Here is a 25,843-nt window from a genome sequence, read left to right as displayed (position 1 = left end):
CAAGTCTCTCTCATATTGGGGAGTCTAGGACACAGCACTCCAGATGTGGTCTCACCAGACCTGAATAGTAACTCCCTTTGCCTGTTGGCAAAGCTGTTCCCAATGCAGCCCAGGATGTGGCTGGCCTTCCTTGCTACAAGTACGCATTGATGGAATGTGTTCAGCTTGGTTTCTACCAAGTTTGTTCTCTGCAAAGCTGCTTTCCAGCCGTTTGGCCCCCAGCATACACTGGTATGTGGGGTTTGCACTTACCTTTGCTGAAATGCTTAAGGTTCCTGTCAGTCCGTTTCTCTAGCCTGTCAAGGTCTCTCCAAATGTCAGCAGAACTACAGGTGTATCAAATACTCCTTACAGTTTTGCATTATCTGAAAACATGCACTCTGTTCCATCATCTAGGTCATTATTAAAGACATTTAATAGTATTAACCCCTTGGGTACACTGCTAGTACACTGGCCTCTGGCTAGACTTCATGCTGCTGCTCATAACCCTCTAAGCATGGCAGTTCAGGCATTTTTCAACCCACCTCACTATCTACTTGCCCAGGCCATGCTTCATCAGTTTGTCCATGATGATGTTAATCCTGATCAGATGGCTTGTAGTGGGCATCTGTAACAATGTCACCTGTGTTGGTCTGCCTGGTCATCCTGGCCCATTTCTCAGCTGTCTGATCATCCATCCCAAGACAGAGCTCATGCATTCCTGCTGCTCCCTCACATAAAGGGCATCTCCCTGTCACTGCATTCCCAGCTTGTCCTTCCTAAAAAGCCTGTATTTGTTCACGGCAGCACCCTTGTAAGTAATGTTGAGCCATCCTATGAAGTCTTTGTGATCCCAGTGAGACTGTGGCCTTCCTCCTGTTTGTTTTCAATGCTACATGCATTAGTGCACAGGTGCTTCATGTGTGCATACAATCCTGCTGATTCCCAAGGATGAGAGCTTTCCCTGTAGTGTTTTTTTGTAGGCCTTCCCTTATTTATGTGCATGTGCTTGGAGTGACACTATTTCAGCCCTGATTTGTTGACTGAGGTAGCTCTTGTTCACATCATCTCATGCCCTCAGTCTGCTACTTTGTTACTTGATATTTGGTTGTATTTTTGTATTTTTCACTCCTTTATTGTTCCTTGTTTAAAAAAAGCTTTTTACCAGGCTGACCAGCCTGTTGGTGAAGATGCTTCTGCCCACTGTAGTCACATGGACCCCATCTCTTCTGAGCTTGATTCTCAAAGAGGGTTCTGGTGCTCACAGAAACCAAAATCCTGCTGCCAACACCAGTTCACAGCCAGCTGTTGACCAGTAGGATCTGTCTGCTCCTCACACCTTTCCTGCTAACTAGCACAATTGGGGAGAACACCAATTGGGTCTTGACCATAGCTTCCAGAGCCGTGTAATCATACTTGGTACTTTCCAGGTCTCCCTAGCTGTACAGCTGCTGCCCAGGTAGAAGACTAGAAGGAGTAACAGTCTAAGGACTGGACAAGCTTTGGCAGTCTTTCAACAGTGCCATGAATCCAAACACTACGAAACAGCAACCCTTCTTAGATGATAGTCAGTCAGCTCTATCCCTTGCTAGTGCTTGCTACTTCCCTCTTCTACTGTGTAGCTCAGATCTACTGAACGCAGACAATTTGACTGCCCTCCTGGCCCCTTAACTGCTAATGAGGATGCTGAATCGGTTCTGTAGTTGCAAATCCTCAGGTGGAGCAGGAGCCTTCCTCCTAGTGAAAAAAGGGAGAAAGAAGAAATCTGGATGTAGTCAAATATTTAAAGGGAACACTTTTTAGCATGTGGAAAGTTAAGATCTGGAATGTAAAATCCTAAAGGCTTGAGGTAGAGAAGTCTGTTTTTCTAGAGAAGATGTAAATGCTATGAAGTTTCTTTCTGCACTTAATTTCTCCTTCTGAGAGGAAGAGGAGGGATCACTTACAAGAATTACCTAATCTTTACATATTTTTGCGTCAGACAAAACTAATTTCAAGTAATGTCAGCAGTCCTCTTGCTTCAGAATAATTGAAACAGTCTTTTTACTCTTCTAATGTATTTTGCTGGTACACAAAAGATGACATAATACGCCATCGCAGTAATAAGTTTTCCAACCCATCATTTAAATAAGCTTACTTATAAGTGTTCTGAAGTCTGAACATGAAATTTGCAAGTCTGAAGGTAAATACATCGATCATGTACCACTAGTGGTTTTTTTTAGGTTTGGAAAGATGTCCTTTTTTACCTCCTGGAGTGTAAAAAGATGGTGACCGTATAAATGGTGTCTTTAGTAAACATAGTAAGTCAGGATTTCAGCATAATCATCGTGAATCTCTTTTCAGAGTATTTAGAAAAAATGTAATAGCGATGTATCTAATATGGGTATTTTTCTGTCTTGAACTTCTGCTGTAGGGTATGAGTTCCATTTAACTTAATGATGGCCCAGCAGTTGATAACTGTATATGTTCTTGATTGTCTAGTTCAAAGGCAAGTAAAAATGTGGATTTGAAACATAATATACCTTGATACAAACCAAGACAAAACTTCAGTGTCAAAGGCCCCTCAACCTTACTGTCTGTTTGGCCTGGTACTGCAATGACCTGAAACAACTGCCTTTCTCCCTGGCACAGTATTAAGAAAACTATTCAGAGTTACTGTTTTCAGCTGATGAACCAAAGTTTTAAAGAGAGATGTACAATAAAAATACTGCATTTCTGTAGTTTGATTTTAAAGTAATTCCTGTAGCAATTGCCATGCTGAATATGGGAATTTTTTAGTTTACCCAGTTTGTATGTAAAGATCAGCTAAGCAATTTAAAGTTCTTTCTCTATGTCCTAGGTAATAATTTGAACCTGAAAAAATTAGTATTTGGTGGTCTTATTTTATGATAGTTGTGGTTCAGATTTACCATTTTGCATACTTGTGCAATGAATACATTGATACTCATGCAGAGATTTAGCGGTACTATTGCTAAATTTTGACTGCGTTCCTGCTGAGATAAACTTTGAAGTGCAGCAGCAAGCTGATCTTGGATTGTAAAACAGTAATGGTAACATATGAATGAGGGAAAATATTACTGCACTTTCTTTTTTTGTTAGTGACAGAAGAGGGCTGCAATTGATTTTTGAAATGGATACCAAGGGTTGCAGAATTGCCAAATATTGTCTTGTTTCCCTGGACATGAGAACGCAGGCCAAATACAGGGATCAGCATTTGTATAGTTGACTAGAAAACTGATAAGGAGCATACTGACAAAGCCATTTTAAGTATTCTTTCTTGAAAACAAATCTGAGTTTGACACTAGCAGTGAAATCTTTCTTTTGCTCCTTCAAACAGATACCAGAAGAGGAATACTTTGTTAGGAATCAGGACATACTTAACAATATAAAGCAAGTCTAGAGTAGGGTTTTCCAGTCTACTCCTGTTTTTATATTAGCAGCATTGGCTCCCTGTTTGTCCTAAGAAAAATAACCACATAGAAGAAAATTTTTGCAGGTATAGAAATGTGTAAGAGCAAGATGGCTGGGTGCCTGAGGTTATTTGGAAAAGTCATGCAGTGGTGTTAAATTGTGAAGAGCAAGTACACCTGAAGGCACCACGTGACTGCAAACACTTAATTTGCAGTGGAACCTTGAACAGTGTGGCTTTGACACGAAAATCTCTCAAGTTAATCTTCAAAGGACAAATTTATTGTCTCCACTGGAGATACAGAACTTAAATGCTGTTATCCCCTTTCTCAATGGAATAAGGAAGCTACTATTTCTGTAATGCATGTTCCTTGAAATTTGCATGTCTTTCAATATAGCTGCCTCCTGTTTAGGGTTCTTCATCTGTGTGTTCTTTGAGGCTAATGGTACTAATAGGTTAATTACATGAAGGTGGGAGTGGAGAATTCTGGCAACTTTAGGGTGCATCAGGACTCTTACTATAGTAAATTAATCAGTGATTAAAAAATAACTGAAAGAGCAGATTAATATATCCAGTGAGAATCCTTTTTAAAAAAGTTTGCTATGAATGAGGAAAATTCAGCCAGTAAGGAACTCTTGAGGTAGAGAGAGAGCACTGATGAAAACCGGAAGATGTTGGGATGATCCAGTGACTTGGATATATTTCCATAGGAGAGTAAGGATAGCATTTCTTCTTGAAAACTTTAGAAGTCTGAACTCTCTGTTTTTTCTGTTTTTTTAACCTCCACCTTCACAGAGAGAGTCTATTGGTACTTGTGAGGTTAGGAGATAGTGGAAAGAAGATGAAATCAAGAGAGTTTCAAGGAGATCCCTAGTTCAGGGGATTAGTTGCTTTAGATATATGGACAATTTGCACAACACAGAACTGTAGGATTTGTTGTTGCTGAAAGAAAAAAAAGGATTGCTTGCTCATCAACTTATTCACAGCTGTGCCTTGTCTCAAGCATTCAGAAGGGGTCAGCAGCTTCCTCCATTGCTGTCCGTTTTTCGTACATTGTTCTCAATATTTTTTGCACTCAAGGTAGAAGCCCATTTGTAAGTAACGGCCCTTCATCAGAAGTAACAACTCATGTAGAATTTTCTGTAAGAAAACTGCTAGAAGAAGCAGTGAGAAGAGGGTACAAGAGGGTATTACTGACACCTTCAGAAGCTTTTTACTGATGTAGTGTGTGATGTAAAATGGCAGAAACATTTGCTATGTAACCAAACATGAACATTTTGCTTAAAAATTCAGTTGTTAATGAACAGCTGTTGGTGAATCCCTGAAGGACACTTTCTTTTTATCATAAAACCTCTATCTTCAAATTCAGGTTAAAGTACCACTGAATGGAATTATCCAGTGCTGACTATATTATCTTGGAGGAAGAAATCCAGCCTATGCTTTAGCTCACCTTTTTTTATTATTCTTTAAGATTCACTGTTCATTTGTGTTCAGATGTGGAGATTACTGGTTCCTGTGACTAGAATTGGTATGAAATACAGTGAGATAAGATCCTGTGCACAATCAGTTTTGATTGTTTTGCAGAGTGCTGTATTCCAGGAGTAAAGACTGGAAGCAAAAGATAATACTTGAACTGAGTAAACTGTCTGCCTAAAATCATGTAGCTTATGCTGTTTCAAGCAGATAAAAGTGCTATAGGTTGCTTATGAGTTGCATACTTTTTTTTTATTTTTATTTTTTGTAGATTCATTGTTACTCATGTTTTCAGTGTCCATTGGTATCCCTATAACAGCATAATTCCCTGTTTCATACTACAGTTCCAAATTTTCCTTTCATCCCACTCTGGAGAATGTTTAGTACCAGGTATCCCTTTTGTTTTAATTCTTTCTTAGCCTGTCATACTGGCCTTGGTAAATGTAAGAGATGATATATATTTTCATTTGTCATCTGTGCATTGTGCCTGACTTAATTATTCATTTGTTATATTATACATTGCAGCATGCTGTGTATGTTTTGACACATGCAGAACACAAAAGCCATGCTTTTGTACATTACTGGGGGAAGGAATTTTTTGTAAACAGACATTTCTTAAAGCAGCTTACTGTACCACTGTCAAAATGAGTAATAATCATGAGTTAACCAACCCACAGAGCATGTAGTATTTCTTCAGAAGAATATTTCTGTGTCTTGGCATCTATGATGTGGAGAGATGATTGCTTAAGTAAAGGAAAATTTGCATACAAAATAAGATGGAGATGGTATAAATGAGCACTGCTGAAAACAACATCACATGAAGTGATAAATTAACAGCATAAGTATCTTGTGCTCTGAAGAAATGACCCAGATTTCTGCAGTACTGTTCAGATACTAGGCAGCAACCAACTAATATACAACTACCTTTATAAACCTGGAAAGTTACCTAGTGCAAGAGATTGTGCAAGTTTGGATCCAGCTTCAGGAACTGACCGAATTCAAAATGCTCGGTTCTAACAAGTCATCTCATGGTAATGATGATGCTCCAGTCAGTTTTCTGCTGCCCTTGTTTAGTGCAGTACCTTTTCAAAATGAGCTGGTAGGTTTTGTAATCACAGCTGCTCAGTTTTCAACCACGTACTTTCATATTTGCTTTGCTTTTTCAAACACATTTAAGAAATGATAGCATCTTTCTTAATGGCATGGACTAAGGGAGTTAAAGAACTCTGAATATAACTGAATTGTGATTCCCAAAAATTCAGCAAAGAGACTTGTTTGCAGAAAGGGCTGTGAATGACTGACTTAAATGTATGGAAGCCCCTTTTAAAAAGTATTTGTAGAAATTCTGATGGATTTTTTTTTTTTTTTTTCAGATTTGCTTTCTGTTAGTTTGATAGAGAAAGCATTGCTGTTGGTATTAATGCTGAACTTTAATCGGACTTTTGAGGACAGAAATTAAATTGTAACAGCACACTAGAAATTACTCTGAGGTCACTTATGGTTGAGGAAAGGATGATCATTGTAGATTTGCCTGGTGTTGATACCAAACCTGTTGCTTTTCTGATTGTTGTATTCCTGTCGAAGTGTTCTTGCAATATGCTACTAATTATTGTGTAATCTGTGTGGAGGTGCTGTAAAGAGAATTGTTGGTAGTATTCTCACCACTGTTAGGTGTTGGTAATTTAGAGTGGATTGCTTATCAGCTGCTGAACCCTTGGATCATTTGAGGTTTGTATACTTAAAAGAAGCCAACAAATGTCATCCGTGCGAGTGGATGACCACAATGAGTTTGGACTTAATTCTCAGGGACCTTTCTTATATATCTGAAGACACATGTAAAGGTGTAGGTAGCCCAAGACTTACATCAAGACAGTGAAGGCCAGTTGCTGGTCCATATGTTACTTTTATTGCAGGAGGTAGTTGAGAAAAGCCGCTTACTTGCTATTGAAGTACAGGCTTCCAGCGTGGAATGAGTTGGAGCTGACCCTGAAATCTTGTTATTCTTCCTGAGCTGATGCCCTTATTGTTGAAAAATAGATATGCAATATTAGCCATCCAATCAGTCCAAATATAATTCTGCTTGTAAGTGGTCGTTTATGCTTACCCATGTTGCTTCTTAGAGTCATTGTTTACAATGAAAATGGCAAATCAAGAATTGGTATATTCATGGCACTGCAGCCTTGAAGCAGCTGAAGATGTTAGTGACCAAGTGCAGTCCTAAAGAAATCCCTAAGAAAGTCCCTCTAGTCTTTTTGCTGGTGAGGCACAGGTAATTAGGCCTACCTACTTTGTCACTCAGCTGCATAAACACTTTGTAGTTGTGAGTCTGTTGTAAGCAAAATTCACTTTGTCCTTGGCAATTCCCAGAAGACCTATCTGAAAGGTGCTAGGGTGCTTTTTGAACTCCACACCTCAAACAGAATCAAATGTAACTTACATGGGGCTTGAACTCTCCTCCCCCCCCCGCCCCCTGTACAGATAATTTTATTGTGATTGTGTAGAATTTAGGCAAATTAAGACTTTTTGCAAGAAGAGCCATTTGTTGCATGTGAAAGCTGAATGTGAGCCTTCATTTCTAGTAGATCTTGTATGTATTCAGCTCAATTTCATCCTTAGTTTTACCTGGTTTCTGAGCGCAGAGAAGCCATGTGAAACCTATTTGGAAACATCTGTTTCAAAACCAGATTAAATTCTGGATAAGACATTGCTTTTTCTGTTTCATAGTTTAAGATTCTGTCATCTGTGCTAGAACTGCACTGTTTTTGAATGGGAGTAATTTGGAGTCATCAACTTAACTAGTAATTAAAGCTGTTCTTCCAGCTATATGTTTGCGGATGCCATGTCAGAGGAAAGGAAATACACCGTAATCTTCACCAGACTCTGTAACAGTATGTGTAAAAATAGCAATTTGAATGTGTCAGTAGAGAAACAGTGTTGTTTGTGATCTCTCTCCATTGCTGTGTGTTGTATCGTGGGCTACTTGGCAGACTTTGATGCAATGTGAAGAAGACATTGGGGTGAAGACGGAGTACAGGAGATATTGTGCCTCAGGTCCAAAGTGAGGTTACAAACTCTGTGCCCTAATATAAGTACTGATGTAATTGCTGCATCCTGCTCTTAAAAAGAGAGCTCAGTCTGGAGGCTTCTTCTTCGTGGCAGATACGGCAGTAAATCTAACTACTCGGCAAATGCAGCAGTGTAAGTGCAGAAATTAGAATACTTCACATGAAACTCCAACCTGGCCTACCACACTGACTCTTAAGAGCCTTACACTTACAAAAAAGTTGGTTTTTTTCCCCCAACTATATTAACTTCATATGTTGGATGAAATATGAGCCTTTGTTTATGTTATGTTGACCTATTCCTTTAAAACCAGTTATTTGTAGTACAGTCCATCTCCTTACTTTTCATCATAACATTTTCAAAATTATCTACGATATAAGGAAAACATGGTTTAAGTGAACGGTAGACAATGTGAGCCTTTTAGATGACATTGGAACCTGGGGGCCAGAGAGTCTTGGGAGTTGTCTTGAAACAGCAGCTTATGGAAGGTGCTTGTAAGGAAAAGGAGGGAAGAGAAGAAGTATACTTTAAAACCAGTAGGTGTTCCATACTTTGTCTTGATTGCCTTGTCAAAAGTGCAGAAGATAAAAAAAGCTTTCAAAGAAGGGTGTTCACATTAAGGTTTGTCTAGGGTTACCATGAGAAGAGATTTGCAAAACCTGATAGTGTTTGGTAGCTGAAATAACAAATAACTGTTAACTTCAGTGATTGTGTTTGACTCTTCTCACCATATAAAGGCAACAGTTGTATTACTCCACTTCAAGTTTCCCATTTTAGAAGTTGAATAGTTTTAAGTAGTGTATAGCAGTAGGGATCCATAATACATGTAAAAGTATTGTTTTAACACTTCCAAGTAATGCAAGCAAATATTGCTCTAGCACCAGCTAATAAATTGGAGGAAGAAGAACTTAAAGAGAAAAACTGGCAAAATGCGTTCCAAGTACAGCAGCTTCCTCAAAAGTATTAGCTACTCACGGCACACAAATGAAGCTGTGTCAACAGAGTGCAAGGCCTTAGAAAAGTAAGTAGTAGCAGGTTTCTGAACTACTTTATACAGGCCATGTGTCATATACAGAGGTCATCACTTAAATAACCTCAGCCTGAGGTAGAGGTTTAATTACTAAGGTATCTTCACAGCTTCTGTAACCTGTTTTTAATAAACACTCTACATTTTTTGTGTTTCAGAGATCCAGCTTACTTTGATGAAAATTGGCTGAACAGGATCAAAACAGAAGTAGGAGATAATTGGAGGCTAAAGGTATTTGACTGACTGCTTGTCTGTAAATCTGTATTTCAGTTCTTAGTACAATATTGTGTCTAAATATTAGCATATTTCTAGATTAAGACCTTGCTTTTTAGTACCACATTTTGAATTTTATACCCTTATAGTTACGCTTCCTTGGTTTTTGTTGTTAGTCCTGCACAGTTTAGTGAAGAAGACACTTCGAGTTTGTAAATGGGTTTCAATTTAAAAGGAAAACATAAAAATAAAATTTATGCATAGATTACCTCTTTGTTTTTTAAATGTTGAATGAAAGATTTTTTTTTAAATGCAAAGTGTGAGAGTAGCATTAAAAAAACCACACTGAGAAGCAACTGAATAAAAACAGCAGACTAATAAGCGATTATTGAAATAAAAATGGTGAAGTGTTGTTTTCTTTTACTTCGTCAGCTCTGTGCGATTACTGACCTTTAGGAGAGGAAGTAATGTTTTTTTGTTGTTGTTTGTCCTCAGTATGTGTTTTAACCACAGTCTATTTGCTGGGTCATTTGTATCGCTTGGTATTCTAATACTTTCTCTATGAACCTTAAGGGAATAGAATTTACAGTGCTGTGGCTGAGGAGCATTTTGCCTTATAAATCCCAAGAGAACAGAGTTTCACATGCAAATGTTAATGTAGTTTCTGACTAGCTTTCTTCAGGGTGTGATATATGCACCTTTCTAAATTGCCATTTCCAGCCTGACTGCTTGGGGAAACAAAATAGTGATGGTTTGCATGTTAGTTCATGTTACCCATAAAACCATTTTGTTGGCCACCAAAAACCCTTCTGAGTATCTGGGGAAGGGCTAGAACTGTGAAATGCTCTAGTACTTACAGGCTCATCAACATCACTTGCTGAATACATAGGACACACATGTTAAATGCTGCTTGAGGCGAGGATGGAGTATGCTGCTGCTGTGTATGTTTTTAGTTGGCCAGTAGACCTGTTAGGGTGGTCTCTGCTGCCTTCCTGACTGTGTGGAAGTCTGATCTTTAGAATGTTTTGTCTACCAGGGCTGTCAGCAAAAATGTGGTGTATATTGATGAGGATATATTGACTGGCTGGTGAATAAAAGAGTGAACCCTAAAAAAGCTTTTAGTTCTGCTGGTTGTAGAGCAGTGAATTTAAATGAACTTTTCAAAGAAGTGTGTGGAATTGCAAGTGAACAGCTGGATGCAAGGTTTTGTTTCTCTAAAAAAATTCCATGTTTTTTTCCTGAGGAATATTGAGATCTTGGCTGTTAAATTTGGAGAACAACAAACTGAAAACTGTTTGTTATAATGGCATTTCAGCTGATTGAATGTGGACCAGCAGCTTCTGTAACTCTCATATGGAGCTTGAGGAATAATTTTTTCATGTCTCCCACCAGTTTGGCAGATACTAAGGCTTAGCAGGTGTGAATTAAAAAAAATAAAATAATTGAGCAATCTAGTAACTTCCTTATGTGACTGAGATTGGAAAAACATCAGATCAAATTTCAATTTCATGCTGGTGTCATTCCTTCTTGTTTTTCATATATCCATGCAAATAGAAACTGAAGACTGATTATTTGTTGTTGTGGTTGAGCTGTATACGCCAGCTTTTTGTGTAAATTTTTTTATTCCAATTTCCTTTTCATGAAGGATACTGAAAGGCACAAATGTGATATTTTAACTTATTTTGTAACCAGGAAAGCAATCCTATACTTTGCCAACTGTTGTTCTGCTTTGTATGTGAGTAAATACTGTTAGTAATCTAGTTGTTTAAGTGTCTGTCAGTCAAGCCGTCATTTGTAGTCTGGCTTGTAGGAATGCTTTCAATCTGTGCACATCTATTTGTTTGTCACTAGATTTAAAATGCAGGCAACATACTTACACATGACTGATAACAGATTTCATGTTTTGAGAAACCTCATGAGAAATGGTAGTTGGGGGTTGTCTCACTGCCTCACAAATCAAGACAAGAATCTGAATTATCTATGCATGTTGCTCTTTGCCTCTAGTATCATATGGTGTAATAGTCGCCACTTGTACAAGCTCTCAGTATTATGTACCACATAAAGGGAGCCAGTCTGTAGGGGAGTAAGTTAAAAAAAATCCACCAAAATGTCACGTGCAGGTAGTTCTACTTTGGAGAACAGTGGTTAGAATGGCCTGATAGAGGTTAGTGTAGGCTTGATACAGCTCTCCTAACAAATGCTGGAAAGAGTTACCCAGAAAATCACGCAGTGGTTAACTCTGAATTTGATGCTGTCCTGTATGGAGAATAAGCAAGAATACATGGCTCAGCTTCATTATGTTTTGGGTTTAGCCATTCACTTTCCAATAACTGCAAGAATGCAATCTTATTAAAAATATTTTTTGCTGTTTTGTACCAGTTTATAACAAATGTATGCATTCACAGGGATGTTCTATGCTTTCTTTCAGGGCAGGTTGTCTGACTTGAGAGACTGAACAATGCACAGGGTAGAAAAAGGGAAATGGTGTAGCTCAGGGGACTTGCAAAGTAAGAAGCATTCAGCAAGCATTCTGTGTATTACAATTGAACAGGTTTTGTCAACTGTTTTTAGTAGAAAAACATGTTACTACTTTGGGGTTAAAATCTCTAGGGCATAGCATACATCACTGTACATAGCAGTTTGTTTTCTCTTGGGCAACAAAAAACCCTGATTCCCACTGCTGCCTGAGCTGCACTTTTATGTTGTGGTAAAAAAAAAAGGGGGTGGGTGGGTAGGGAGCAAAGACATATCTCTTCTGAGAAGTACAGCTGAATACTTTAGTTACAGTTTAAACTGTAGTTTAAGCAGTAGTATTTAGTTCTGAAGAAAGCGTTTGGAAATGAAACGGCCTTTACTGAAAATGGGAAACAGTGTAGAAAATAATTGTTGCCAAAATTTTGGAGGAATGAAATTCCCTAATAAAGACACAAATGTAGTTCAATGTCACAGGAACACCAGTAACAGGACAGAAATTTGAACAGTTAATGGTACATGTGTCAGTTTTGGCAATTACAGAAGTTGTTGACTGAGGAATTGTCTGAAACTGACACTCTCTTCCTCACTCCCCACCCCCCCCAGCCCCCTTTCTTTCAGTGTGGTTATACCTAGCTTGAGAGAGGAAGGAAATACATTTTTCAGCTTGATTTCTGACTTTTTGTTTTTCTGGACTTTTCGCTTCGGCATTCAGACTACAGCATCAGTTGAAAGTACAATTTTATCGATGTTTATAGTAGCAAGCTGTGTTTGTTCCATTACTGAATAGCACATTCAAACAATAGGAGCTACTAGACTTTCTGCAACTAGTACAGTTTGAATGCCCTGCATTTGGGCAATATTGCAAAACAATAATCAATGAACTTAGAACACAGACTACTTAATGCTGTAATCTAAATAAACCTGATTTTTGAAGTGATTTTGACTCCCTGCACTAGTACTAGTTATGTTTGCTCTGAATGCTCCTACAGCACAAACTGGGTTGGTCTGGTGGAGTAATGGAAGCTAGTTTTCAGTGTACACTATTATATTTATGCTACTTTCTTGTTCCTTTACAAGGGGAGGGAGCACTTATTCACGAGCAGCCTTTTAGAGGGCAGGGTTTTTTTCTGATAAGGGTGGAAGCCTGTCATGTGGATGTTTTTGTGCAAGCAAGAAGCAGAGTTTATAGGTATATTGTAAGCCAACATTCCTGTCACAGGTAATTAGCAACTGATGTATTTAATTCTGTTTCAGTATACCCTTAATTCCCAAGTCAACAGTGTGTCCAAATATGTTTAATTTGTGAATGCTCTCTGTGTTCAGAGTCACATTTATTTTTTCATTCTTGTGGTCTAGCTCAAGGTAGTGTCTGTATGTGTTCTTTTGGGGATTTCTTTTTGCAGAAGACAGGCTGGAGGGGGATAACCCCCAAAGCTAGTGGACACTCTTTCTCTAGGCTTCATTACCTCCATAATCAGTGAAGAGACGGGCTCCTGCAGAATGTGATTTAGAGCAGAAAACTGATGTATGTCTTGGGAACACTGCACGCACACTCCCTCTCTCCTCCTTCCCTCCCTGCCCCTTTCAAGCGCAGCCAGGAAGAGTACCTTAATGAGGTACCTGAAGCTGGTTGATTAAGAATTCTCACCATTTGCAAGTGTGCCCTAGCAATGCTTCCAGAGGTTATAAGGTTCTTAATTATAACCCGTGTGAAGGGAAATAGGTCTGTGTGTAGTTACCCAGGAAAGATACTGATTAATAGCATTTCAGAACATTAGTTTTCCCATTCAGACACTTAAGGACCTGAAATGCACAATGATAAGTCAATTTACACTGGGTCTTCAGCGCAAACAAGATTTCAGTCATGTATGTAATGATAAATGCAAAGCTGGGAACTGGCTGTCATAATGTTAGAGAGAAAACAGGAGGTTAAATAACCCAAGTTCTCTTTTTGTCAGCAATCACAAGCTGAAGGGCATTTCTACTGTCCACTTGCCTCAGGCTTTCCTTTTGTTGCTTAAGTATATATATTCATAAAGAGAGAAATCTAGATGACTACTCTTACAGACCCTCAGTTTGGAACCAGTAAATTGTAATTAAATAAAAATAAAGATTTCATATGACAGATGGGGGGGGGGGGAATGAGACCACCACCCCAAACAGTTAAGTTGTATGGTGTTGACAGATTGTGTGTTGCCTTCACTAACCCAGGACATACCATCTCTGCTTTCATTCCAGTCAGTTTATCAGGTTAATGCTGTGTAATAAGGATCAGACTCATACTGAAGAGTGTGTGCTAACTATGTAGTACTATACTACAGCAATGATGACTGTAAACTGAGAAGGTAATGATCATTTAACATAAGTAACATCCGCACAGCTCTGCTGTGGATACTGGTGAAAGTTAGGTGTTCAAAAAATAAGTGCTATCATGCAGATTGTCTTTGTAGATGCATTAGTTCAAAGTGAATGTCCTCTTCTTTGGTAATATGAGATTGGGGAAACAAAACAAGACAGATGGAAAAGAGGTTGAAATTGAATAGAGATTTATCTAGAAATAATTAATAATCCGTCTGTTGTGAGTTGCAATGGCTTTTGAAATGGAATAAAGCATAGTTGTCGCTTTTCCCCGCCCCCCCCAGTAAGTTTAATGTCTTTTCCAAGAGAGGTATGGGTGCAGGGAATGGATGTGAAAAGAATTGGGAGGATACTGTACATGCTTTGTGTGGAAAAAGAGGAAGTCAGGTTGTTGATGCAAGCAAATAATTGTCCCATGTGATCATCGGCTGATCTCCAGATGATGATACAATGCTTTACAGTCATGATCAATATTGGAAATCTTCTCTGTTGTGTTCTATCATTGCATAATTTAACGGTCTTTGTTAACTAGCTATAGTTAGGTTTTCCCCATGTGCTTAAGAAACAGAAAAAAGAATTCTGAAAGCCATCACCTGCTTCGATTTAGAATTCTGATGTAATTGGTTGTCTTTAACACTTTCTTGTGCTGTTGTTCATTTCATTCATCTGTATTTGAAGTCCTTTTAAGAACTCGCTATGACCTAACAAATGTTACTGTAGCTACTGAGTTGAATCTCAAAATAGAACACATTTGTGGTAGTTTCCCCAGAACTATTCTTTGCCAGTGGCCCATCTGTAGACCCATTTAATGTATTCACTGCAGCCAAGTTAAAAAAAAAAAAGAACTCGAGAGCCCTCTAAGTAATCGTGAAGATCATTGTTAAATTTAAGCCAGTCTACAAAGACTCTGCTTTAGCTTTATAATTGTCTGATTGTGTGTGAGATACAAAGATGGTACAGTTAACTCTTGAGAGCAAGTTAACCAAGTACTGCTGATTGACAGTGGAATAAAATAGGACCTCAGAGACAAGATTTGTTTTCAGTTCATGTGCTGTTTTCTTCTTCCAAGGGTGCTGCCCTATATGTTAGTTTGATGCCAGATTTTGGTCAATATTGAGTTTGTTCCAGCATCACAGCATTAAGCTCTATGGAAGTTCTGTGGAGGAAGATGACTCAGTTTAAGGAATTTTTAAATTTAAACAGTGCTTCCAAGGAAAGGGGAAAAGAAGTATTTTGTAGATGGGTAATTTCCATTTTGTTTCTCATTTTTTGGAATTATGTTCAAGTTCAAGGTTCCTCACAATGCACGAAACATCGGTAAACTGGACTTAAATTTGCAACACGACCTTTATGTTTCTGGGGCTCTTTCTGCAGCAGACTCAGGTAAATTACAATCTGGAACATTTTAATGAATCAAGTTTGAAAATTATATTCCAATCAGTGCAGTATTCTTTGTGGTGATTTGAGATGAAAATAAAATTCTTTACATTTCTTTAAATTCTTAAATCTGTAGCAGACCTAGGTTATGATTGTGCATAGCCTTTGAGTGGTGGTGGTGATTGTTTCTGGGCAGACAGCTAGAAGATAGTTGTAGTTCTTACAGAAACATGATGTGTTATTTATAATATTACAGAAATAGTATGTGTTTGGGAGTAGAAGGTGTAAACCTGAAAGTAAACTAATTATTATGCTGTTATGGGAGGGGCAGTAAATATTGTTACATACTTGCTCTCATGTAGCATCTGCAGTTCTCATTCTAGGTTGTCAGAATATTTGATTCGTCACTTTTCAAGTCGAAGTAAATTTTTGTTTCTTTTATGACTTAAAGTTCAGTGATTTTGAAGACAATCAGGATGTTCTTACATCTTGATAAGGGGTCAGCTTTTACTACTTGTTTCCAAAAGGGAGTGGATTAATAGGAGTAAGGTAATCAGATCATTATCACTTTGGATTTAATGGCTAAATCTTTTAGCATGTATTTAGGCTGTTCCTTTCTTGAATTTCTCTTAGAAAAGAGACTGGATTTTGCTTTCATTACCTCATTTTGTCTGTTGATTGTGAAGTGTTGAGTTTGTGCCTGAACGTCAGTATCATGTTTCTAACTGTTTTCTGTAGTGTTTCCTCAGATCTTTTGGAAGATAAGTGACTTCTGTCAGAGGACATAATCTTCTAGCTGGATAGTTTTGGAATATAATCAAGAATACAAAAGTTATTGTGGGCTTTAAAGACTGGATTTAAGAGTTTTCACTCTGCCTTCCTTATAGTTCTATAGTTAGCCACTGTCGTCAGCAACAGCACTCTGTGAATACCGATTTAATCAGGTTCAGTCTTTGTACAACCTATTCATAGAAGTCATAGAATTGTTTAGGCTGGAAAAGACGCTTTCAGTCCAACCATAAACTTTCACACTACCAAGTCCACCACTAAATCGTGTCCCTAAGCACCATGTCTGCACACGTTTTTTAAATACCTCCAGGGATGGTGACTCAGCCATTTCCCTGGGCAGCCTCTTCCAATGCTTGACAACCCTGTCAGTGAGGAAGTTTTTCCTAATGTCCAATCTAAACCTCCCCTGCCACAACTTGACGCTGTTTCCTCTTGTCTTATTGCTTGTTACTTGGGACAAGAGACTGACACCCACCTGCCTACAGCCTCCTTTCAGGTAGTTGTAAACAGCGATAAGGTCTCCTTCTCCCCAGCTAAACAACCCCAGTTCCCTCAGCTGCTCCTGTCACAGGAGACAGTGTACTGCTACTATTACCTAGATTTCTTGGTAAAATACTTGGGAGATTATTTAGTAGGAATCTGTAGCTATTACCTTCAGCAAAGTTTTCTTCCCCCCCCCCCCAATATCACCTATGAGATCCATGGGGCATTTTTATAATTTTAACTGCACTCTTTGTCTTGATGTACAGATATTTTTTTTAATGTAAATGGATTTTTGCTGGAAAGGGAGCGGTGTTCAGTACCAGAGGAGTGTGGCACAGATTCTATACAATAGGAGACACCTAACTAGTGCCATTGGATATGCAAGTGAGCAGAAGCTATCTTTGTATAGCAGTGTGGGCATCAGTGAGAAATGTGAATTTTGCCTTGATAATGTAAGATAGACATTCAGTTATAAAGAAGCTGGGTGAAGGGGACACATGAACATGAAAATTAAAGAACTAATAGGAATAATTAATGAGAGAGTTAATAAATTAAGCTTACATAGTTGGGGAATAAAGGATATTGAGCAGTAGCTGGTTTTTGTTTGGAAGAAGAGGTTTATCTCTGCAGAAGGATCACTAGGATATTTTAAGAGAAGAAAGGAAAAAAAGACTGTTTCAACTTCTGGATGCAAAAATAATCCTAAAATAAATAAGTACTCCAAAAAATATTCATGCTTTAAAGTCTGATCTAAAGCCTATCCAAGACAATGTGATGTCTTTTATAAATTTAGGTGGGTTCTGTCAATTAATAAAGACTTGTGATCAAGTCTGGAGGCCTGATCATAAGAGTCTATTGCATAACTTTCATGATTCTAAATGAAATTGCTCAAAGTCTCATTGTGCAAATAGATGTAATTGTATGATTCTTCTGTGATTGCCTACTTCATGATCATTTCTCTGTAATTTATTCCCTGCATTTATTGTATTTCCTTCTTGTCAAATAGGTAAGCAACCTGAAGAAAATTTTAAAAGGAATATTGGATTACAACCATGAGGTAAGAACTGTTTTAAGTAATCTAGATCTGCTTTCCTTTTTTGTTAATATTTTGGTTAACCTATTCAATATAAGTTATATTTTACCAATTAAATCCTGACTTTCTTGGAAAGTGATTGACATACAGAGTGTTTCATGGCCTGTTCTCAGGTGTTAGCCTTCTCTAAAACTTACCTGCTGTATTGAATACTCAGAGTTGCCAGAGGAGTCTGATGTGCAGTCTGCTGGTCTGATGTGCAGTTGTACAAACAGTAGATGTTTTTGCTGACTGTGTTCTGCAGATGGACTTTTAACAGTTTTTGACCTGTATCTGAATTTCTTTTCACACACACACACCCCACCCCTGTGCTCCAGCTAAAGATTGTCTCTTCCCTGGCTTTTTCCCTTGAGGAGAGAGAGTAAAGAGCCTCTCCCCATGATAAAATTTGCAATGAAATGTTTTAGTCCTGAGGTACTGGGGTCTCTCCTTGGCATTTGCTCTTATGCTATTGAGCAAACTCAGAAATTAATCACTCCAGAGGAAATACAATATATCCGTTTTTTCAGTGGTGAATTTTCAGTTGAAATATGCTTTCAGTTTCAGTGATGTTTTGAGGCAAATTGATCTTTACAGGCTGCAGCACAAAATCCATAGTATGTATGTTCTGGACATGGCTTGTCTCAAAATATTAGCTTCTCATAAATACTTCAGAGGAAGATATTTGTTAATGAACTTAAGTCTTTAAAAATGAACAGATTTTCAGAAAAAAGTTTGACTCAAGCTCATATTCAGTGGATGGTCAGGTATCTGTGTTGAAATGAATTTTGAAAATTGATAGAGCAAGCTGGTCATAACTGACAAATATAGAAAGGAACAACTTGTTGTTTATAACAAGTTAATACTATTGTGAAAAAGTGATCCCAGTGTGATGATTAAGTTTCTGATGTGAAAACTTCACTACTAAGCAAGCTTAGAGTTGTTTCAAGCTGATTAGGTTTTGTATAATGCATATTTATGTTTAACTGTATTTGGTTTGATTTCTTTTTTTTTTTTTTGGCTGAGGCAATGCTTGTCATGATAATTCTACTATGAATCCTGGTTATGTTTTCTTCAACCTGATTCCCTGTCCTAGCTATCACCTTCTACAGAAATATAGATTTGAATTTATATGGACTTTACCTGATGTAGCTAAAAGCCTTTGAAAAGCATATAAGCTAATTTTGTTCATCTTCAAAAACTCAAAATTATGAATTGCATTCAGGAGGACAGTCTTCCAATAGCTGTCGTATGTTGCTGTCTCTTATCACTTATAGTATGGAAGGACAAGAAGCCAAAGTCTGCGTGCTGTGTTATGCCCCACTGATCTTGCTGTAGAACTCTGCTGCTCTGTAATTGAAACTTTTGTTTTTACAATTGAGATCTTTTATGTTTATTTTTTAAAAAGGGGAAAAAATGCTCTTTTTCATCTCAGGATATTTATTGCAGAGTCTAGCCTTTATTTTCATATCTCTTTCACTTCAGTTTTTTTGTTGGATTAAAATCGTATCTCATGTTTATTTCAATCTTCTGTTTACACATTCATATCCTTGGTTTCATGATAACGCCTGTTGATATGGCTCTTAGCTTCAGCTTTCTTCAATAGCATTGATGAAGCCATTTGTATTGTTAACTTAAACCTGGCATTGCCTTTGAAAGAAATTAAGGAAGTACAGATCAATATATAAACATATATATAAATATATAATTCAAATAATACTGTGTTATACAGTATTATTGCAGTCTTTATACAATGGTAAAATTTTCCATTGTGCTTGATGCATTCACGGATTTCTTATTTTCTCACTAGAATGACCTAAAGGAAGTCTTTTCCAATAAGAATGTATCTGGGTCCTTCAAATTGTACAAAAATTTTTAGTGATGTTGGTGCTTATTCTTTGAGATACCTGTTTAGAAAAAAATAATGCCACAATGCAAAAAAACACTGTATAAAACAAGAAAGAACTTAACCACAACAATTCCAGAAAGCTGAACTCTGGAAAACTTTGAATGGCTTGATTTCAGTGTATTCTTCATATACATCTGTTAAATGTTTTTTATAAATACCTTTACCTCATTTTCTTCTTTTCTTGAGTATTAACACAACAAAGGGCATCCAGCAAGCAAATGATTGGTTCCCTCCATAGTAATTGTTTCTTTATTGCACTCTGCTTAAGAAGTGACAGTTTCTTTTTATCTGCAATTAATGTGTCAGAGATGTTTTTAATTCCATATTTCATATTCATATTTTCAGCCCCCTGAAAGCTCTTTATGAACAATTTAAAAGTATTGTTTCATTTCTTCTACTGACAATCATTAATGTAAATCCTTCTTAAGTATAAATCAGATTACATTAATTGTAAGTCACATGAGGTTTTTGTTTTGTTTTGTTTCCTTCTGTATGTGGGCTGTGTAATTATGTATTGTGCTACTACCTCAAGTTCTCCTCCGTGGAACTAGCTTTGTTAGCTCTGAGACTTGCTAAATATCCTTGAATTTTCTAGAAATGTGAGGCCAAGTGATGGAGTTTTTTACTGTCTTAAACTTGCCATCCATCAGTCCTAGATACATATGTTGCATAAGTGAAATATTTCAATTTCTGGCTTTCTAGTGGTGAAGAAATGAGATTTATGTATAATACTTTATGCTATATATTTCATATAAGGTGGGTTTTAAGCATTAGATTTTTTTAATAGGATGCTTTTTGAAAAAAAAAAAAGTGTTATTATCCATGTGCTATTGATCATTGTGGAAGCCTGCCTTTGTTAACTTTTATCTGAAAAAAAAAATAATCTTCCAGGTTTGAAACTGTTAGTTTCTTACTAGTTAAGACAGTCAGGTTTCTCTTCTCCCAAATATTAGTTGTGTCAAGCAGTATGGTTTAATATTTGGATGTTAGGTGTTAGGCAATTCAGTTTGTTTTAAAGTTGGATTGAAAACTATGTTAAAGTATAAGTGAATTGCTTTTGTTGATTTGGAATAATCTTTGTATTTCAAAATGTGTGTGTGTGAATATGTGTAGTGATACAGACATGTATGTATTGGGTCTTCATACAGATTCTGGGGCAACAGATTAATGACTTCACCCTTCCTGATGTCAACCTGATTGGAGAGCATGCTGATGCTGCAGAGCTTGGGAGGATGCTTCAACTTATTTTGGGATGTGCAGTGAATTGTGAACAGAAGCAAGGTATAAAATTTTGAAAGCATGTTTTCTCCCAGGCAGTGAATAAAAATCTAGCTTGTTGTGTAATTACTTAGGGGGAAAATTATATTTCTCATGTTGCTGTCAGAGGTAAATGTGGGGTTTTTGTCAGTGGTGACATTGTTTTGTATTACAGATAATAACTTGTTTTGCTATAAGCTTCACTAGTTTTGGAGTCCCACATTGTGGAAATGGTTTTGCTTCTAATATACATGTTTTCAGTTTTTCTTTGCTGAGCTGAAAAGGCACTCTACACAAGAAAATTCTTGGGCCCATCCTTTAACCATTTATGAAGTAGCTTGGGATAATTAAGAAAGAAAAAATGTGGCTGTTGCACTATTCTGTGTAACTCTTGGTTTTAGGGGTGCATTCCAGTCGTCATGTTACTACGCAGTCAAGAGCTATCAGTGTGGCTTAGGGCTGCACTGAAGATGTCTAATGTGATTTGGGATACTGTAGTTTCTGAGACTTTTGCATGGGATTGACAAATAGGAAACAGTGATGCTGGCAACCATGCCCTTCTGGGCAGCAGCTGAAGACCAAGTGTGATACCTTAAGGGCATTGAAAATGTCACTTGAGGCATCTGTTAGGCGGTTGAATCCCTCTTCAGCAGTCACCGAAAGAGACTTTGGCCTCTCTTGACTCCCATGGCACCAGCTGTCTTATCTGACCCGCACAGGTAGATAAGGACCCATTAATTTTTCCTGCACATGCCACAGGGGATGTGATGAACAACAGAGACACTTGAAGTGTCCCAGATCTCATGCTCTAAACTTGCCTTGGGTGCAGGGTGTTATTGCTCAATTACCTTAAATTGTTCTTAATTCAAGCCAGGTTAAAGTAGCAAGGCAACTACAAACATTTATTCTTAACACTTAAAAACAGGAAGCAGAAGAAAAGGTTTATAAAATACACATGTGTTTAAGTTGCATCAAATACTGTCTCTTCCTGATTTAACTTAATTCTGGTTTCCTTTCTGAAAAAAATTGCAGCCAGGGTTTCAGACCCTTTGTCTTCCTCTTGCATTATGCATATTAGTTTTTTATAGCTAGTTTCCCCTTTCCACTTTTCTCAGGTGTCTAAATCACTTTAAAGTAAATTCAGAAGGAGAATTTATTCTTTTAATCAGGAGACAGTCTGGCTATCGTATTAATTAAAATAGAGGTAGTTTTCTTGCATGAGTACCTAAATAGATTTTTATTAGACCTCCTGTACTCCTTGTTTTATGTAAAATTATCTTCCTTTTAGTGACTGTTTGGCATCCTCAAGTGGGAAGTGTATCTTATTCCTGCATTTCTCTTACTCTTTCAGTCTGGACTTCAAAAAATTTGTCAGAAATACCAGAACAGTCTAGTTTTATGTACTTAGATTGAAACGTAGCATGATCTAATAAATGACTCTGAGGTGACTGATTCCCAGCATTTTCCTCATGGGAAAATCGTTAGAATACAGGTCACATGTAAAGATGATCATGTCTGACTGGAAACCATATGCTACTGGGCAAGTCAAACTCCTTGATTAGTCCAAATGTCAGAATCTGTCCTTATAACCCTGTATCATCTTACAAGGTACCTGCTGCGTAATTCACATCTACACATAGGTGAGGAATGAAAAAGTGGAGGGGACTTACTTGTGATGCCGCAAAGAAGTAAGAACAAATATGAAAATGCCTTGAAATGAGGATATTGTAGGAAGGCAGGATGTTTTTGTTAACTTATGAAAGAGGACAACCTATGCAAGGTTCATATACTTCTATAGCCTGAATAGTTTGGGAACAAAGTGAGAAAAGGAAGTTAAGTAGCTATTTCAGAAGTGAGAGATGCCAGAAGGAAAAAGAATGGATGACAACAGTGTACTTTTTTCATAGTTGTAAACTTCCAGTGAGCCTGGATTTCTGTCTGAACAGACTTCTAATACTAATAAAGTCTTGTTGAGTTTATTGACTTGGAACTTGAGTGGTGATTATACATTTCAGTGTTGTCTGTGGCACCTAGTCACTTTGTAGGAAGGATGCAACTTCTGATCTCATGTTCTGTGTGACTTGAGTTTTAACAGTAACATTTCAGAATGCTCTTATTTTCAGAGTACATCCAGACCATAATGATGATGGAAGAATCGGTTCAACATGTTGTCATGACAGCCATTCAGGAGGTATGCTGGGATGCCCACAGTGTGTAAAAGTTCAGCCTGTCAGTGTTGTACAAAAGTCTGCTTTTTTTTACTTTGGAAAAACAAAATAAGTGGCATAGATTTTGCCATTTTACATGGAGAAATATTGTATTTTTCCTTAGAAAAGCTTGCTTTTTGTCAAGGAACTCTGGTTGAATGTCCCACTTTTCTTTAAATCTAGAAGTTTGAAACTTCTAGATATTTTTGGTACTGGGTTCCCTTTCCTTTACCTTTCCCACCCTATGGCTCCTGAATTACACTAGACTGTTTTTGTATGAGTAATCAAATACTGTAGGATTTCTTCAAAATTTGTATCCTGAAATTGCAAAACTCCCATCAACTGTTAATTAATCTTGGTTTTGTTTTTGTTTGTTTTTTTACTGGACAAGTGAAAAGAGAAGTGGATAGTATAGTATTCTTTTGTCAGCTGTACTGTTATGAACAGGCTAATGAAGGTAGTTGTGCTAATACGTTACTATGAGTTAGCAGGTATACTGCAGTGTGTTTTGTAGAAGTGTTCTCCGGTAGTAAATTAAAACTATAGTGAAATACAAACCACAGTGTTAGGGACCACTACAACCATGAAGCTGCTGTGTGACTTCTTACAGAGTCTAGAGTGCCTGTCAGTTTTCATAGATGGAGGTTTACTGCAGGGCAGGCCACTGAGGAAAGCAGGAAATCGCTGGTAGTCCTGTTTGTTCTGAACCTGAACAACAGAAACTAAATTCCACATTGATCTCTAGGGCAATTTCATTTTTCTGTAATGTCTGAACAGAGAAAGATGTCAGTGAGTCTAGAGGGACTTTGTCCCCTATCATTTTGTCCCGTGCTGTATCCATGCAGTCATACATCCTGTTGTCTGTGTGAGGACTGCTATCTATAACATTGCAGAGGGGACTTTTGAAATTAGCATTGAAAGAATCCTTATGCTAAATCATCTTCCAGTCAGTGCTGTTAAGTACCAGTTTGCCTGAGTTTTGGGATCTATTACTTTTGCATTCTTTTTAACTGTAATACAGTGTTTTGGAGGATTTTTCTAATGTCTGCTTTTATTAAACCCAACTTGCAGCATTGCTTTATTCTGCACTGTCTTAAAATAGTAAACATTTTCTTATCCTTCCTTCTTCTGTTGAAAATCTCCTGTTTGATTTATTTAAAGATCTCCTTCGAAGATTTGCTAAAATGGGCAGATCTGAAGCAGCCCACAGTTTTTGGCATTTGATGAGTAGGAATTTAATTTGTTTAGTGTTTAAGTCCTTTCTCAGAGGTGGGGAGTAGAAGTGGGGAGAAATCACAGGTTAAGGTTCTGTTCTTCTGAAATAGATTTTTGAAACTCATTGAATCAAAAACCTTACTGTTCAGGTACTCGTGCAGCTCTGAGTGAATTTAATGCTGCCTTCCAAGCTTCTTAGAAATCCAAAGTGTTGAGGAGGATCTCAGGTACTTAAAGAGGTCAGAAAGTGTCAAAAAAGAAAAATAAAAACTCTGGGACACTTTGAGAGCGGAACCTCCCTCCATTATTTTTCAATGGTTTGGGGAGTCTGGAGAGGTCCCAGTCAACTGGAAGCTGGCAAAGGTTGTCCTGATTTTCAGGAAGGGGAAGAAGGAAGACCCTGGTCATTACAAGCTGGTCTCATTTCAGTGCCTGGCAAATTTATGGAGGTTATTCTGAAAGTTACTAAAAAACACTTGAGAGACAATGCAGTCATTGATCATAGCCAGCACAGGTTCACAAGGGAAAAGTTCCGCTTAACTAACTTAATTTTGACTTTATGACAAGGTTACTCATCTAGGTGACCAAGGGAAGCCAATAGATGTGTGTTTATTTTATCAAAGCTTTTAATACTGTCTCTCACAGTATCCTTCTCGACAAAATGTTCAGCGTACATTTAGATAAGTTCATAATATTTTGGGTAAGCAATTTACTGATGGATTAGTCTCAAAAGGGTTATGGTAAATGAGGTTATATTAGGCTGGTGACCAGTCTCGGGGGTCAATTTTAAGGCAAGTGTTCTTCAATATTTTTATAAATCATCAGTATGCAGAAATTGAATGTACATTAAGTAAATTTGCTAATGAGCTTAAACTAGGGAGGAGCTGTGGACTCCCTTGAGGTTAGAGTGACCTTACAGAGAGATCTGGGTAGGCTGAAGAGTTGGGCATTCACCAACCATATGAAATCTAAGAAGTGCTGGATTCCCCACCTGTAATGGGGTAATCCTGGTTATACATAGAAACTGGGGGACGAGAGGCTGGAGAGCAGCCCTGTGGAAGAGATGTGGGGCTTTGGGTCCATGGAAAGTTGCATGTCAGTCAGCAGTGTGTCCTGGAAGCCAAACAGGCCAGCTGTGTCTTGGAGTGTGTTTAGCACAGCTGGTTGAGGGAGGTGATTGTCCCACTTTACACCACGCAGGTGCAGCCCCACCTTGAGCAGTGTGTGTTTTCAGTGCCTCAGTATAAGAAGGACATCAAACTAATTAAGAGTGTCTGGAGGAGAGCAACCAAGATGGTGGAAGGTTCTGAGGGCAAGACTTGGGAGGAAGTGGCTGAGGTCAACTTAGTTTGTTCATCTTGGAGAAGAAAAGGCTGAGGGGTGACATGGTTATGGTCTACAGCTTCCTCAAGGAGGGCAGTGGAAGGCGAGCTGTTGATCTCTCTGGTGACCAGCAATAGTACAGGAGGAAATGGAACAGAGCTGCATCAGGAGAAGTTCAGACTGGACAGCAGGACAAGGTTCTTCACTGGGAGGG

At 37.9% G+C, this 25,843-nt stretch overlaps 1 protein-coding gene across 4 annotated transcripts in view; it reads left to right on the top strand.

Annotated features, from left to right (window-relative positions):
• The window catches only part of HOOK3 (hook microtubule tethering protein 3), a 94,108-nt gene that overhangs the window by 16,062 nt on the left and 52,203 nt on the right, over nucleotides 1–25,843 (top strand). For 3 of the 4 annotated variants that reach the window (XM_080372041.1, XM_080372039.1, XM_080372040.1), the window contains exons 3-6: nucleotides 9,110–9,182; nucleotides 17,653–17,703; nucleotides 20,776–20,908; nucleotides 23,008–23,075. In XM_080372041.1, the coding sequence (XP_080228167.1) occupies nucleotides 9,110–9,182; nucleotides 17,653–17,703; nucleotides 20,776–20,908; nucleotides 23,008–23,075 (325 nt within the window). Of the gene's footprint in view, nucleotides 1–9,109; nucleotides 9,183–15,283; nucleotides 15,381–17,652; nucleotides 17,704–20,775; nucleotides 20,909–23,007; nucleotides 23,076–25,843 lie in introns of those variants that run through there. The other variant, XM_080372042.1, reaches the window with a different exon arrangement.

This window comes from Falco punctatus (assembly GCF_963210335.1).
Source record: "Falco punctatus genome assembly, chromosome: Z".
NCBI lineage: Eukaryota > Metazoa > Chordata > Aves > Falconiformes > Falconidae > Falco > Falco punctatus.
Note: the sequence above shows the minus strand (reverse complement) of the source record. Positions and strands in the feature narration are given on the sequence as shown.